General features: G+C 44.6%; 1 protein-coding gene across 3 annotated transcripts in view; it reads left to right on the top strand.

Moving 5' to 3' along the window:
- Window positions 1-15,641, top strand: part of LOC118394682 (membrane-associated phosphatidylinositol transfer protein 3-like) — a 236,456-nt gene that overhangs the window by 160,727 nt on the left and 60,088 nt on the right. For all 3 annotated transcript variants that reach the window (XM_052520107.1, XM_052520116.1, XM_052520103.1), the window contains exons 11-12: window positions 4,748-4,942; window positions 13,305-13,453. In XM_052520107.1, coding sequence (XP_052376067.1) covers window positions 4,748-4,942; window positions 13,305-13,453 — 344 coding nt within the window. The remainder of the gene's footprint in view (window positions 1-4,747; window positions 4,943-13,304; window positions 13,454-15,641) is intronic.

Genomic DNA, 15,641 nt, shown 5'->3' with positions numbered 1-15,641 from the left:
AGTGATCGCTGAGATCCTGGTTGAAGACAGCGGAGGTATATTTGGAGGGCCATTTGGTCAGGATGACGTCTATGAGGGTGCCCTTGTTTACAGAGTTAGGGTTGTACCTGGTGGGTTCCTTGATGATTTGAGTGAGATTGAGGGCATCTAGCTTAGATTGTAGGACTGCCGGGGTGTTAAGCATATCCCAGTTTAGGTCACCTAACAGAACAAACTCTGAAGCTAGATGGGGGGCGATCAATTCACAAATGGTGTCCAGGGCGCAGCTGGGAGCTGACGGGGGTCGGTAGCAGGCGGCAACAGTGATAGACTTGTTTCTGGAGAGAGTAATTTTCAAAATTAGTAGTTCAAACTGTTTGGGTATGGACCTGGAAAGTATGACATTACTTTGCAGGCTATCTCTGCAGTAGACTGCGACTCCGCCCCCTTTGGCAGTTCTATCTTGACGGAAGATGTTATAGTTGGGTATGGAAATCTCTGAATTTTTGGTGGCCTTCCTGAGCCAGGATTCAGACACGGCAAGGACATCAGGGTTAGCAGAGTGTGCTAAAGCAGTGAGTAAAACAAACTTAGGGAGGAGGCTTCTGATGTTGACATGCATAAAACCAAGACTTTTTCGATCACAGAAGTCAACAAATGAGGGTACCTGGGGGCATGCAGGGCCTGGGTTTACCTCCACATCACCCGCGGAACAGAGAAGGAGTAGTATGAGGGTGCGGCTAGAGGCTATCAAAACTGGTCGCCTAGAGCGTTGGGGGCAGAGGATAAGAGGAGCAGGTTTCTGGGCATGGTAGAATATATTCAGGGCATAATGCGCAGACAGGGGTATGGTGGGGTGCGGGTACAGCGGAGGTAAGCCCAGGCACTGGGTGATGATGAGAGAGGTTGTATCTCTGGACATGCTGGTTGTAATGGGTGAGGTCACCGCATGTGTGGGGGTGGGACAAAGGAGGTAACAGGGGTATGCAGAGTGGATCTAGGGGCTCCATTGTGAACTAAAACAATGATAACTAACCTGAACAACAGTATACAAGGCATATTGACATTTGGGAGAGACATACAGCGAGGCATACAGTAATCACAGGTGTTGAATTGGGAAAGCTAGCTAAAAACAGTAGGCGAGGCTAATCAGCTAGCACAACAAACAGCAGGTAAAATGGCGTTGACTAGGCAACTGGGCCGACAGATAAACAAACAAGCAGAATGGGGTACCGTGATTAATGGACAGTCCAGCGTGCGTCAGCTATGTAGCCAAGAAATCAGTGTCCAGGGGGCAGCAGCGGATGGGCAGGGAAGCTGGGCTGGCGAGTGTTATCCAGGTTTTTTTTTTTTTTTAAACTAACAATGACTAAATAGCTTGTAGCTAGTTAGCTGGTTAGCGTCTGGAGGTTCTTGAGTGTGTCATAAAAATAAATCAAAATTAAAAGTGATAGCGAATCCGTATCACAGTGGGTGAGGCAGGTTTCCGGAAGGTATAAACAAATAAAAATCAAAGAGAGATAGAAAGTAAATGGGTTCAGAAGTGTTTGGGATGAGGTGAGGCAGATGGTTAGCAGGCCTGTGCTAACAAGCTAACAGTTCGTGGGCCCGGGCTAGACAAGCTAGCCGTTAGCAGGCCGAATAGCAAGTAGGGAGATAGCGAGGGCTAGAGAGCTAACCTTTGGGGGACGTCGCGATGGGGTGAGTCTGTTTATTCCTCTTCTTGCGGTGACATCGACAGACCGGTCGTGGGCCCGGGTAATTGTAGCCCAGGATTATGCTACAGGAGCTCTAGTGCGCTGGGTGAGCTGGAGACACAGCGTTTCAGAAAGCTCGCGGGCCTTGGCCAGCAGATGGGTCTTTGGCGATGTCGCAACGAAAAAGCCTGTTGAAGCCACCTCGGACGATTATGTCGGCGGACCAGTCGTGATGGATCGGCGGCGCTCCGTGTCGGCAGTAAAGGGTCCAGGCCAATTGGCAAAAGAGGTATCGTTGGGCCTCTTCGGCTAGTCGGGAGATGGGCTTAGCTCAAGGCTAACTGTAGCTTGTTTTGGGCCAGAGACGTTGGCCAGGAGTAGCCACTCGAATTGCAGCTAGCTAGTTGCGATGATCCGGTGTAAAGGTTCAGAGCTTGCGGTAGGAATCCGGAGATGTGGTAGAGAAAGAGCAGTCTGATATGCTCTGGGTTGATGTCGCGCTGGTGTTCTAGTTAGCTTAGAAGACCGCTAGCAATGGCTAACTGAGTACGAGCTAGTAGCTAGTTAGCTGGCTAGCTTCTGATGGTGGCTCCGGATCTAATGTAAAGTATAGAAAAGGCGGATCCGTACCACATTGGGTGATGCGGGTTGCAGGAGAGTATATTCAGCTCTAGTTTGAGAGTGAGATTAAAATATGTACGAAATATATACAGAAAAAAACGAAGAAAACTACATTGACTCTGTACCGGTACCCCCTGTATATAGCCTCCACATTGATACATTGACTCTGTACCGGTACCCCCTGTATATAGCCTCCACATTGACACATTGACTCTGTACCGGTACCCCCTGTATATAGCCTCCACATTGATACATTGACTCTGTACCGGTACCCCCTGTATATAGCCTCCACATTGACACATTGACTCTGTACCGGTACCCCCTGTATATAGCCTCCACATTGACACATTGACTCTGTACCGGTACCCCCTGTATATAGCCCCGCTATTGTTATTTACGGCTGCTCTTTAATTATTTGTTTTTCTTACCTCTTACTTTTATTTATTTTTAGGTATTTTCTTAAAACTGCATCTTTGGTTAAGGGCTTGTAAAGTAAGCATTTCACTGTAAGGTGACCTACACCTGTTGTATTCAGCGCATGTGACAAATAAAATGTGATTTGATTTGATCATACACACACAGACCTGCCCTTAAATATGCCTGTGCTTAATGGAACGTTCTCCAGGCAGACACTCAGACTGTCTGTTCCTTTCAGAGTCAATGTTAAATGTAATGAGATAGATTACCATGCTATACTGCAAGAGCCTTACATGTAACTGAGACAGAGGACAGACCGACAACAGTCTCCATCACAAATGGGACCCTATTCCCTACAGTGCACTTCTTTTGAAAAGGGCCGTGGTCAAAAGTAGTACACTATATAGAGAATAGGGTGCCATTTGGGACTCACCCCGGAGGATATTGGATATTGTTATTGGGTTGCTTTTATGGATATCGATATGTCAAGGCTTTTCTTTTCTTTTTTACACTTAATTCACTCGCTCTGTCATTCCCCTCCCTCTTTCCCTCTACAGTACAGTACACCATAGCATAGTTGTTACAGAAGGCTGATGATAATGTTTCCAGAGCTGGAGAATTGATTGGAACAATGTGGATGCACTCATATAACCTACACTACAGGTAGCCTTTACTACATACAGCCTTTCATTACAATAAACAACAACGCTGTACTGTAACCATGCCAACCATACCTGAGCCCTAGTTATGCTGCTGCCAGAGACAGAGAGTATATTGTCAAGCTATTACAGACATAAAATGGAAAGGAAGTAGAAGAAAATGCTCAAATAAGGGGAAAGGAACAAATACAAGTAGAATGAACAGCTGAATTGAATTGGATGAAGAGAAAATACATTGGCCTCAACATGTCTAGGAAATGATGACACATTTCCCTTGTAGTCTATCTGTCTCTCTCTTTTCTCTTCATTGCTCTTTCTTATACTATCTCTCTCTCTCCCGCCCACTCTCCTTCTTTATTCCAGAGAGGATCCTGTGAAGTTCAACATAAATGTATCATTGAACAGAGGGAGCAGTCACTTGTCTCTCTAAGAATGATATTATTGATGTGATTTGCTACGAGTATGTCATGTCTTGTAAAGACTATCCTACAGGTCCATGTTCTCTGAAACAACCATATATATCACGTGGGAAATCCACGTTTCCTCCTTCAGTCTACGGGACAAAACACACACATCCGTCCAAAAATAAAGGTGAGGAGTAACTAGGGCCACCTGGGCTGTAGTGTAGTTGTTTACAGTTTCCTTCACTGACCTCTCTCTCAGCTCCTGGGGTTGGGTGTGTTGATTGGTCATCACAATCCCTGGATCATTACAAGCCCAACCTAATTACCTGACACTGTGTGTGTTTCCAAGGCTTTCCTCTAGCACGCACAAAACAAGCTAGTACCACATACTAGCCAATTAGACCATATAACAGTATTGATTTATTATTTAAAACTTTACCCCTTTTCTCTCCCAATTTTGTGATAACCAATTGGTAATTACATTCTTGTCCCATCGCTGCAACTCCCATAAGGACTCAGGAGAGGCGAAGATCGAGAGCAATAGCGTCCACCGAAGAATAACCCATCCCAGCCACACTGCTTCTTGACACACTGCGCGCTTAACCCAGAAGCCTGCTGCACCAATGTGTTGGAGGAAACACCATACAACTAACCACCGAAGTCAGCGTCCATGTGCCTGACCGCAGCAAGGAGTCACTAGAGCGCGATGGGACAAGGACATCACAGCCGGCCAAACCCTCCCCTAACTCGGACGATGCTGGGCCAATTGTGCGGCCTCCTCATGGGCTTCCGGTCGCGGCCGTGACGCCTCCAGCACTGAGATGCCACTCGGGATGCCCATAACAGTACTGATTCACAGAAAATGTTACTAGTTAATTGTTATATAATTAAACTCTCCCTCCCTTTCACTCTTTCTACCACTCTCTCCCTCTGCCTGTCTCTCTCTCTCTCTGTCTCTCTCTCATTTTAGCTGACAGTATCCAAAGTCACCCAGACGTGTTCCTGGAGGCAGAGCCCAGTCCTGGTGCCCCGGCCGTGCCCCCTTCCCCTGAGACAGACAGCAGTGGAAGGGGAGGAGGAGGAGGGCGCAGAGCCAGTGTGACCAGCGTGGACAGTGAGACGTCCTTCTGCTCTGTGGGCAGGATGAGTAGCACCATCACCAACAGTGAGTGGGAGAGAGAATGAAAGAGAGACAGGAGAGAGGGAGAGAGAGAAGCAGAGTGAAAGGGCAAAAGAGAGAGAGAGGACAAGATAGAGAAAGAAAGAAAGAAAGAAAGAAAGAAAGAAAGAAAGAAAAGGCAGTGATATGAAAAGAGAGAGAGAGAGAGAGAGAGAGAGAGAGAGAGAGAGAGAGAGAGAGAGAGAGAGAGAAAGAAGCACAGAGAGAGAGAGAGAAATAAGCACAGAGAGAGAGAAAGAAGCACAGAAAGAAGCACAGAGAGAGAGAAAGAAAGAAGCAGAGAGAGAGAAAGAAGCACAGAGAGAGAGAGAAGCAGAGAGAGGAAGAAGCACAGAGAGAGAAAGAAAGAAGCAGAGAGAGAGAGAGAAAGAAGCACATAGAGAGAGAGAAGCAGAGAGAGGAAGAAGCACAGAGAGAGAAAGAAAGAAGCAGAGAGAGAGAGAAAGAAGCACAGAGAGAGAGAGAAAGAAAGCAAGAGAGAGAGAGAGAAAGAAGCACAGAGAGAGAGAAAGAAAGAAGCAGAGAGAGAGAAAGAAGCACACGGAGAGAGAAAGAAGGAAGCAGAGAGAGAGAAAGAAGCACAGAGAGAGAAAATGAAGCACAGAGAGAGAAAGAAGCAGAGAAATAGAAAGAAGCACACAGAGAGGGAAAGAAAGAAGCAGAGAGAGAGAGAAAGAAGCACAGAGAGAGAGAAAGAAAGAAGCAAAGAAAGAGAAAGAAGCAGAGAGAGAGAGAAAGAAGCACAGAGAGAAAGAAGCACAGAGAGAAAGAAGCACAGAGAGAGAAAGAAGCAGAGAGATAGAAAGAAGCACACAGAGAAAGAAAGAAGCAGAGAGAGAGAGAAAGAAGCACAGAGAGAGAGAGAAAGAAAGAAGCATAGAGAGAGAGAGAGAAAGAAGCAGAGAGAGTAGCACAGAGAGAGAAAGAAGCAGAGAGAGAGAGAAAGAAGCAGAGCGAGGAAGAAGAACAGAGAGAGAGAGAGAGAAAGAAGCAGAGAGAGAGAGTAGCACAGAGAGAGAAAGAAGCAGAGAGAGAGAAAAGAAGCACAGAGAGAAAGAAGCACAGAGAGAGAGAAATAAAGAAGCAGAGAGAGAGAGAATGAAGCACACGGAGAGAGAAATAAGCATAGAGAGAGAGAGAAATAAGCACAGAGAGAGAGAAAGAAGCACAGAAAGAAGCACAGAGAGAGAGAGAGAAAGAAGCATAGAGAGAGAAAGAAAGAAGCACAGAGAGAGAGAGAGAAAGAAGCATAGAGAGAGAAAGAAAGAAGCACAGAGAGAGAGAGAGAAAGAAGCAGAGAGAGAGAGAAAGAAGCACAGAGAGAGAGAGAAGCAGAGAGAGAGAAGAAGCACAGAGAGAGAAAGAAAGAAGCAGAGAGAGAGAGAGAAAGAAGCACAGAGAGAGAGAGAGAGAAGCAGAGAGAGAAGAAGCAGAGAGAGAAATAAGCATAGAGAGAGAGAGAAATAAGCACAGAGAGAGAGAGAGAAATAAGCACAGAGAGAGAGAAAGAAGCACAGAAAGAAGCACAGAGAGAGAGAGAGAAAGAAGCAGAGAGAGAAAGAAGCACATAGAGAGAGAGAAAGAAGCATAGAGAGAGAAAGAAAGAAGCACAGAGAGAGAGAGAGAGAAGCAGAGAGAGGAAGAGAAATAAGCACAGAGAGAGAGAAAGAAGCACAGAAAGAAGCACAGAGAGAGAGAAAGAAGCAGAGAGAGAAAGAAGCACAGAGAGAGAGAGAAAGAAGCACAGAGAGAGAGAGAGAGAAGCAGAGAGAGGAAGAGAAATAAGCACAGAGAGAGAGAAAGAAGCACAGAAAGAAGCACAGAGAGAGAGAAAGAAGCAGAGAGAGAGAGAAAGAAGCACAGAGAGAGAGAGAAAGAAGCATAGAGAGAGAGAAAGAAGCACATAGAGAGAGAGAAGCAGAGAGAGGAAGAAGCACAGAGAGAGAAAGAAAGAAGCAGAGAGAGAGAGAAAGAAGCACAGAGAGAGAGAGAAAGAAAGAAGCAGAGAGAGAGAAAGAAGCACAGAGAGAGAGAAAGAAAGAAGCAGAGAGAGAGAGAAAGAAGCACACGGAGAGAGAAAGAAGGAAGCAGAGAGAGAGAAAGAAGCACAGAGAGAGAAAATGAAGCACAGAGAGAGAAAGAAGCAGAGAAATAGAAAGAAGCACACAGAGAGGGAAAGAAAGAAGCAGAGAGAGAGAGAAAGAAGCACAGAGAGAGAGAAAGAAAGAAGCAAAGAAAGAGAGAGAAAGAAGCACAGAGAGAGAGAAAGAAAGAAGCAAAGAAAGAGAAAGAAGCAGAGAGAGAGAGAAAGAAGCACAGAGAGAAAGAAGCACAGAGAGAAAGAAGCACAGAGAGAGAAAGAAGCAGAGAGATAGAAAGAAGCACACAGAGAAAGAAAGAAGCAGAGAGAGAGAGAAAGAAGCACAGAGAGAGAGAGAAAGAAAGAAGCATAGAGAGAGAGAGAGAAAGAAGCAGAGAGAGTAGCACAGAGAGAGAAAGAAGCAGAGAGAGAGAGAAAGAAGCAGAGCGAGGAAGAAGAACAGAGAGAGAGAGAAAGAAGCAGAGAGAGAGAGTAGCACAGAGAGAGAAAGAAGCAGAGAGAGAGAGAAAGAAGCACAGAGAGAAAGAATCACAGAGAGAGAAAGAAGCACAGAGAGAGAGAAATAAAGAAGCAGAGAGAGAGAAAGAAGCACAGAGAGAGAGAGAATGAAGCACACGGAGAGAGAAATAAGCATAGAGAGAGAGAGAAATAAGCACAGAGAGAGAGAAAGAAGCACAGAAAGAAGCACAGAGAGAGAGAGAGAGAAAGAAGCAGAGAGAGAGAGAGAGAAAGAAGCACAGAGAGAGAGAGAAAGAAGCATAGAGAGAGAAAGAAAAAAGCACAGAGAGAGAGAGAGAGAAGCAGAGAGAGGAAGAGAAATAAGCACAGAGAGAGAGAAAGAAGCACAGAAAGAAGCACAGAGAGAGAGAAAGAAGCAGAGAGAGAAAGAAGCACAGAGAGAGAGAGAAAAGAAGCATAGAGAGAGAAGAAAGAAGCACAGAGAGAGAGAGAGAGAAGCAGAGAGAGGAAGAAGCACAGAGAGAGAAAGAAAGAAGCAGAGAGAGAAAGAAGCACAGAGAGAGAGAGAAAAGAAGCATAGAGAGAGAGAGAAAGAAGCACAGAGAGAGAGAGAAGAAGCAGAGAGAGGAAGAAGCACAGAGAGAGAAAGAAAGAAGCACAGAGAGAGAGAGAGAGAAGCAGAGAGAGGAAGAAGCACAGAGAGAGAAAGAAAGAAGCAGAGAGAGAGAAAGAAAGAAGCACAGAGAGAGAGAAGAAGCAGAGAGAGGAAGAAGCACAGAGAGAGAAAGAAAGAAGCAGAGAGAGAGAGAAAGAAGCACATAGAGAGAGAGAAGCAGAGAGAGGAAGAAGCACAGAGAGAGAAAGAAAGAAGCAGAGAGAGAGAGAAAGAAGCACAGAGAGAGAGAAAGAAAGAAGCAGAGAGAGAGAAAGAAAGAAGCAGAGAGAGAGAAAGAAGCACACAGAGAGAGAAAGAAGGAAGCAGAGAGAGAGAAAGAAGCACACAGAGAGAGAAAGAAGCACAGAGAGAGAAAGAAGCACAGAGAGAGAAAGAAGCAAAGAAAGAGAAAGAAGCAGAGAGAGAGAGAAAGAAGCACAGAGAGAAAGAAGCACAGAGAGAAAGAAGCACAGAGAGAAAGAAGCAGAGAGATAGAAAGAAGCACACAGAGAAAGAAAGAAGCAGAGAGAGAGAGAAAGAAGCACAGAGAGAGAGAGAAAGAAAGAAGCATAGAGAGAGAGAGAGAAAGAAGCAGAGAGAGTAGCACAGAGAGAGAAAGAAGCAGAGAGAGAGAGAAAGAAGCAGAGCGAGGAAGAAGAACAGAGAGAGAGAGAAAGAAGCAGAGAGAGAGAGTAGCACAGAGAGAGAAAGAAGCAGAGAGAGAGAGAAAGAAGCACAGAGAGAAAGAATCACAGAGAGAGAAAGAAGCACAGAGAGAGAGAAATAAAGAAGCAGAGAGAGAGAAAGATGCACAGAGAGAGAGAGAATGAAGCACACAGAGAGAGAAATAAGCATAGAGAGAGAGAAAAATAAGCACAGAGAGAGAGAAAGAAGCACAGAAAGAAGCACAGAGAGAGAGAGAAAGAAGCAGAGAGAGAGAGAGAAAGAAGCACAGAGAGAGAAAGAAGCATAGAGAGAGAAAGAAAGAAGCACAGAGAGAGAGAGAGAGAAGCAGAGAGAGGAAGAGAAATAAGCACAGAGAGAGAGAAAGAAGCACAGAAAGAAGCACAGAGAGAGAGAAAGAAGCAGAGAGAGAGAGAAAGAAGCACAGAGAGAGAGAGAAAGAAGCATAGAGAGAGAGAGAAAGAAGCACAGAGAGAGAGAGAGAGAAGCAGAGAGAGGAAGAAGCACAGAGAGAGAAAGAAAGAAGCAGAGAGAGAGAAAGAAAGAAGCACATAGAGAGAGAGAAGCAGAGAGAGGAAGAAGCACAGAGAGAGAAAGAAAGAAGCAGAGAGAGAGAGAAAGAAGCACATAGAGAGAGAGAAGCAGAGAGAGGAAGAAGCACAGAGAGAGAAAGAAAGAAGCAGAGAGAGAGAGAAAGAAGCACAGAGAGAGAGAAAGAAAGAAGCAGAGAGAGAGAAAGAAAGAAGCAGAGAGAGAGAAAGAAGCACACAGAGAGAGAAAGAAGGAAGCAGAGAGAGAGAATGAAGCACACAGAGAGAAAGAAGCACAGAGAGAGAAAGAAGCACAGAGAGAGAAAGAAGCAGAGAAATAGAAAGAAGCACACAGAGAGAGAGAGAATGAAGCACACAGAGAGAGAAAGAAGCACAGAGAGAGAAAGAAGCAGAGAAATAGAAAGAAGCACACAGAGAGAGAAAGAAAGAAGCAAAGAAAGAGAAAGAAGCAGAGAGAGAGAAAGAAAGAAGCACAGAGAGAGAGAAAGAAAGAAGCACAGAGAGAGAGAAAGAAAGAAGCAGAGAGAAAGAGAAAGAAGCACAGAGAGAGAGAATGAAGCACACAGAGAGAGAAAGAAGCACAGAGAGAGAAAGAAGCAGAGAAATAGAAAGAAGCACACAGAGAGAGAAAGAAAGAAGCAGAGAGAGAGAGAAAGAAGCACAAAGAGAAAGAAGCACAGAGAGAAAGAAGCACAGAGAGAAAGAAGCACAGAGAGAGAAAGAAGCAGAGAGATAGAAAGAAGCACACAGAGAAAGAAAGAAGCAGAGAGAGAGAGAAAGAAGCACAGAGAGAGAAAGAAAGAAGAATAGAGAGAGAGAGAGAAAGAAGCAGAGAGAGTAGCACAGAGAGAGAAAGAAGCAGAGAGAGAGAGAAAGAAGCAGAGCGAGGAAGAAGCACAGAGAGAGAGAGAAAGAAGCAGAGAGAGAGAGTAGCACAGAGAGAGAAAGAAGCAGAGAGAGAGAGAAAGAAGCAGAGCGAGGAAGAAGAACAGAGAGAGAGAGAAAGAAGCAGAGAGAGAGAGTAGCACAGAGAGAGAAAGAAGCACAGAGAGAAAGAATCACAGAGAGAGAAAGAAGCACAGAGAGAGAGAAAGAAAGAAGCAGAGAGAGAGAAAGAAGCACACAGAGAGAGAGAATGAAGCACACAGAGAGAGAAATAAGCATAGAGAGAGAGAAATAAGCATAGAGGGAGAAAGAAGCATAGAGGGAAAGAGAGAAAGAAGCAGAGAGAGAGAAAGAAGCAGAGAGAGAAAGAAGCACAGAGAAAGAGACAGAAAGAAGCAGAGAGAGGAAGAAGCACAGAGAGAGAGAAATAAGCAGAGAGAGAAAGAAAGAAGCAGAGAGAGAGAAAGACACACAGAGAGAGAGAATGAAGCACACAGAGAGATAATAATACAAAATTACAAAATATTTCACCTTTATTTAACCAGGTAGGCAAGTTGAGAACAAGTTCTCATTTACAATTGCGACTTGGCCAAGATAAAGCAAAGCATTTCGACACATACAACGACACAGAGTTACACATGGAGTAAAACAAACATACAGTCAATAATACAGTATAAACAAGTCTATATACAATGTGAGCAAATGAGGTGAGAAGGGAGGTAAGGGCAAAAAAAGGCCATGGTGGCAAAGTAAATACAATATAGCAAGTAAAACACTGGAATGGTAGATTTGCAATGGAAGAATGTGCAAAGTAGAAATAAAAAGAATGGGGTGCAAAGGAAAATAAGCAAAATAAATAAATAAATAAAATACAGTAGGGAAAGAGGTAGTTGTTTGGGCTAAATTATAGGTGGGCTATGTACAGGTGCAGTAATCTGTGAGCTGCTCTGACAGTTGGTGCTTAAACTAGTGAGGGAGATACGTGTTTCCAGTTTCAGAGATTTTTGTAGTTCGTTCCAGTCATTGGCAGCAGAGAACTGGAAGGAGAGGCGGCCAAAGAAAGAATTGGTTTTGGGGGTGACTAGAGAGATATACCTGCTGGAGCGTGTGCTACAGGTGGGAGATGCTATGGTGACCAGCGAGCTGAGATAAGGGGGGACTTTACCTAGCAGGGTCTTGTAGATGACATGGAGCCAGTGGGTTTGGCGACAAGTATGAAGCGAGGGCCAGCCAACGAGAGCGGACAGGTCGCAATGGTGGGTAGTATATGGGGCTTTGGTGACAAAACGGATTGCACTGTGATAGACTGCATCCAATTTGTTGAGTAGGGTATTGGAGGCTATTTTGTAAATGACATTGCCAAAGTCGAGGATTGGTAGGATGGTCAGTTTAACAAGGGTATGTTTGGCAGCATGAGAGAAGGATGCTTTGTTTTGCGAAATAGGAAGCCAATTCTAGATTTAACTTTGGATTGGAGATGTTTAATATGGGTCTGGAAGGAGAGTTTACAGTCTAACCAGACACCTAACTATTTGTAGTTGTCCACGTATTCTAAGTCAGAGCTGTCTAGAGTAGTGATGTTGGACAGTCGGGCAGGTGCAGGTAGCGATCGGTTGAAGAGCATGCATTTAGTTTTACTTGTATTTAAGAGCAATTGGAGGCCACGGAAGGAGAGTTGTATGGCATTGAAGCTTGCCTGGAGGGCTGTTAACACAGTGTCCAAAGAAGGGCCAGAAGTATACAGAATGGTGTCGTCTGCGTAGAGGTGGATCAGAGACTCACCAGCAGCAAGAGCGACATCATTGATGTACACAGAGAATAGAGTCGGTCCAATAATTGAACCCTGTGGCACCCCCATAGAGACTGCCAGAGGTTCGGACAGCAGACCCTCCGATTTGACACACTGAACTCTATCAGAGAAGTAGTTGGTGAACCAGGCGAGGCAATCATTTGAGAAGCCAAGGCTGTCGAGTCTGCCGATGAGGATGTGGTGATTGACAGAGTCGAAAGCCTTGGCCAGATCAATGAATACGGCTGCACAGTAATGTTTCTTATCGATGGTGGTTAAGATATCATTTAGGACCTTGAGCGTGGCTGAGGTGCACCCATGACCAGCTCTGAAACCAGATTGCATAGCAGAGAAGGTATGGTGAGATTCGAAATGGTCGGTAATCTGTTTGTTGACTTGGCTTTCGAAGACCTTAGAAAGGCATGGTAGGATAGATATAGGTCTGTAGCAGTTTGGGTCAAGAGTGTCCCCCCCTTTGAAGAGGGGGATGACCGCAGCTGCTTTCCAATCTTTGGGAATCTCAGACGACACGAAAGAGAGTTTGAACAGGCTAGTAATAGGGGTGGCAACAATTTCGGCAGATAATTTTAGAAAGAAAGGGTCCAGATTGTCTAGCCCGGCTGATTTGTATAAGCATAGAGATAGAGAAAAAGAAGCACAGAGAGAAAGAAGCACAGAGAGAGAGAGAAAGAATCAGAGCGATAGAAAGAAGCACAGAGAGAGAGAAAGAAAGAAGCAGAGAGAGAGAAAGAAGCAGAGAGAGAGAGAAAGAAGCATAGAGAGAAAGAAGCAGAGAGAGAGAGAAAGAAGCATAGAGAGAGAAAGAAGCATAGAGAGAAAGAAGCATAGAGAGAGAGAGAGAGAGAGAGAGAGAGAGAGAGAGGTGGAGACTGCTCATTAGCGATCAGAGTTAAAGGGCACATTGGGGCTATGCTCTATACATTATCAATTATCTATGGTGGGCACATATAGCCAGACTCAGGAGATCCAACTGTGCCTCTCCAGATTGATTAACCTACTTCTATTGCTAATACTGTGGTGCCTAAAAGACCAGATGAATAATACCATTAGTATCCACAAATCATTTCAAATAACTCCAAGAAACCCTTATTATCTTGATATTCCTGTGTTCATTCTCTCCCTTCTGTGTGTTTCTCTCTCTCTGTGTATGTGTGTGCGTTCGTGTGTGTGTGTGTGTTTGTGCGCATGCGTATGTGCCTCAGTTTCCAGTAGCTGGTGGGGCTCTAAGAGGTTGGACTATGCTCTGTACTGTCCAGACGTGTTGACCTCCTTCCCCACCGTGGCACTGCCTCATCTCTTCCATGCCTCCTACTGGGAGTCCACTGATGTAGCTGCGTTTCTGCTCCGTCAGGTAACACCCACCCCTCCATATGTATATGTGTGTGTGTTTGTGGTTCTCGTGACTATTGAGCCTAGAATTCAGATACTGTATACAAGGGGTGTCAAAGTCAAATGGACGGAGGGCCAAATAAAAAATTTAGCTACAAGCCGAGGGCCGGACTGTTCGAATGTTCATTGAAAATTTTTTAAATGACGCATATAGTCTAGTGAACCTAATTGAACCTACTGAAAACCTAACAAATATATTCCAATATGATCAGATAAATAAAGCAATATTTTCTTATGGCTCTGTCAGTAATCTTTAATTTTCAACAGACACAAAAGACAAATTTCCTTTATATAAAAATCCCCATAACATGAACATTAAATGAAAGAAACCGGTATTCAAGGCACCATCAGTAGCCTATATTTTCTATTTTAGCAAAAGTGGGCTAAATTTACTTCAAAGAAAAAAACAATAATAGCAATTTTCTATCATCCACTCAACTGAAATATTTTTAAAATATAATTGGATTGAAATACAATAAAATAAAGTGCAAAAATCTATTAATCAAAAACAACACTTTGTTTAAGGAGAAGTAACATGCAGTGAAAACAAATATTAAACTTTAACTTTTAAACTTGAACTGAGTAAAAACTCTAAATATGTGATTGCACAGTAATGTTCACTTGTTTGAGGTTGAGGGTGATACTTGGTGGTGTCCCATCTTTTCCACAAGTTCATCAATGTTCGGGAGTAAGGCTCTGAGCTGAGGAAATCCTCAGAATTGAGTGGAGGTGTTCAGCAGTAAGTCGACTTCTGTGTGATGTTTTGTTCAAGTTCATCAAAGAAAACAGTTGTTCACACAGGTATGTGCTGCCAAACATAGACAACGTTTGAGCAGCCTGGATGCGCAGCTGGGGCATTGTGTCGGGGAGGAAACGGGCGAACTCCGCAGCACCCACTGCCGCATATTTTGCCCTCAGTGCATCATTGCATTGGAGGTCAATCAACTCCATTTGGAGGTTTGGTGGTGAGCTTTCCACGTCAACAGCAAATGGGTTAACCAGCAGTTCCAACCTGCTTTTGTGCTTCAAAGTCAGCAAATCGGCGTCGAAAGTCAGCGGCAAGCATACCTATTTTATCAGCCAACTGTGCGCTCGGGAACGCACTGGTAGAGAGCTTCTCTTTCATGGTCTGGCAGCTGGGAAAGTGGCTCAAATTTTCTTTCCGCATCTGCGTCTCCCACAGAGTCAGTTTGGTTTTAAATGCCTTCACTGTACTGTACATATCAGAGATGACACGATCCCGACCCTGCAGCTGCAAGTTCATTGCATTCAGATGACTCGTAATGTCACACAGAAAAGCCATTTCACACAGAAACATTTCCCCTCGGAGTTGTGTTGTGTCTTTCCCTTTGCTGTCCAAGAACAGACAAATCTCCTCACGAGGCTCGAAACATCTTTGAAGCACCTTTCCCTGGCTTAGCCATCGCACCTCTGTGTGATAAGGCAAATCACCATGCTCCGTTTCTAACTCCGTCAGAAATGCCTTGAACTGGCGGTGATTCAAACCTTTGGCTCTGATAAAGTTAACTGTGCGCGTGATGATGCTCATTACATGCTCCATTTTCAAGGCTTTACCGCACAACGCTTCCTGGTGTATGATACAATGATAAGCTGTCAGCTCACCTGTCGCGTTTTCCTCTTGCATCTTTTCCCGTATCTTCGCCACCAGTCCGCTCCTGTGTCCACACATCGCAGGTGCTCCGTCGGTTGTCAAACCCACGAGTTTTTCCCAAGGCAGCTCCATCTCATTTACACATCTTGACACCTCTTCATACAAATCATGCCCCGTAGTTGTGCCATGCATAGGACGTAAAGCCAAAAACTCCTCTGTCACGCTTAGGCTGGAGTCCACTCCGCGGATGAAAATTGACAACTGGGCAATGTCAGAAATGTCGGTGCTCTCATCCACAGCCAAGGAATATGCAATGAAATCTTTTCCCTTTTTCACAAGCTGCTCTTTTAGATTGATGGACAACTGGTCTACTCTCTCGGCAATGGTGTTTCTGCTCAGACTCACATTTAAAAAGAGTTGCCTTTTTCTGGGCAAACTTCGTCACAAACTTTAATCATGCAGTTTTTGATGAAATCCCCCTCCGTAAATGGCCGGGCTGATTTAGCGATCTCTTCTGCCAAATAAAACTGGCCTTGAC

The sequence above is a fragment of the Oncorhynchus keta genome, chromosome 1 (assembly GCF_023373465.1).
Source record: "Oncorhynchus keta strain PuntledgeMale-10-30-2019 chromosome 1, Oket_V2, whole genome shotgun sequence".
NCBI classification, from domain to species: Eukaryota; Metazoa; Chordata; class Actinopteri; order Salmoniformes; family Salmonidae; genus Oncorhynchus; species Oncorhynchus keta.
This window is presented reverse-complemented; position numbering and strand designations above follow the sequence as displayed.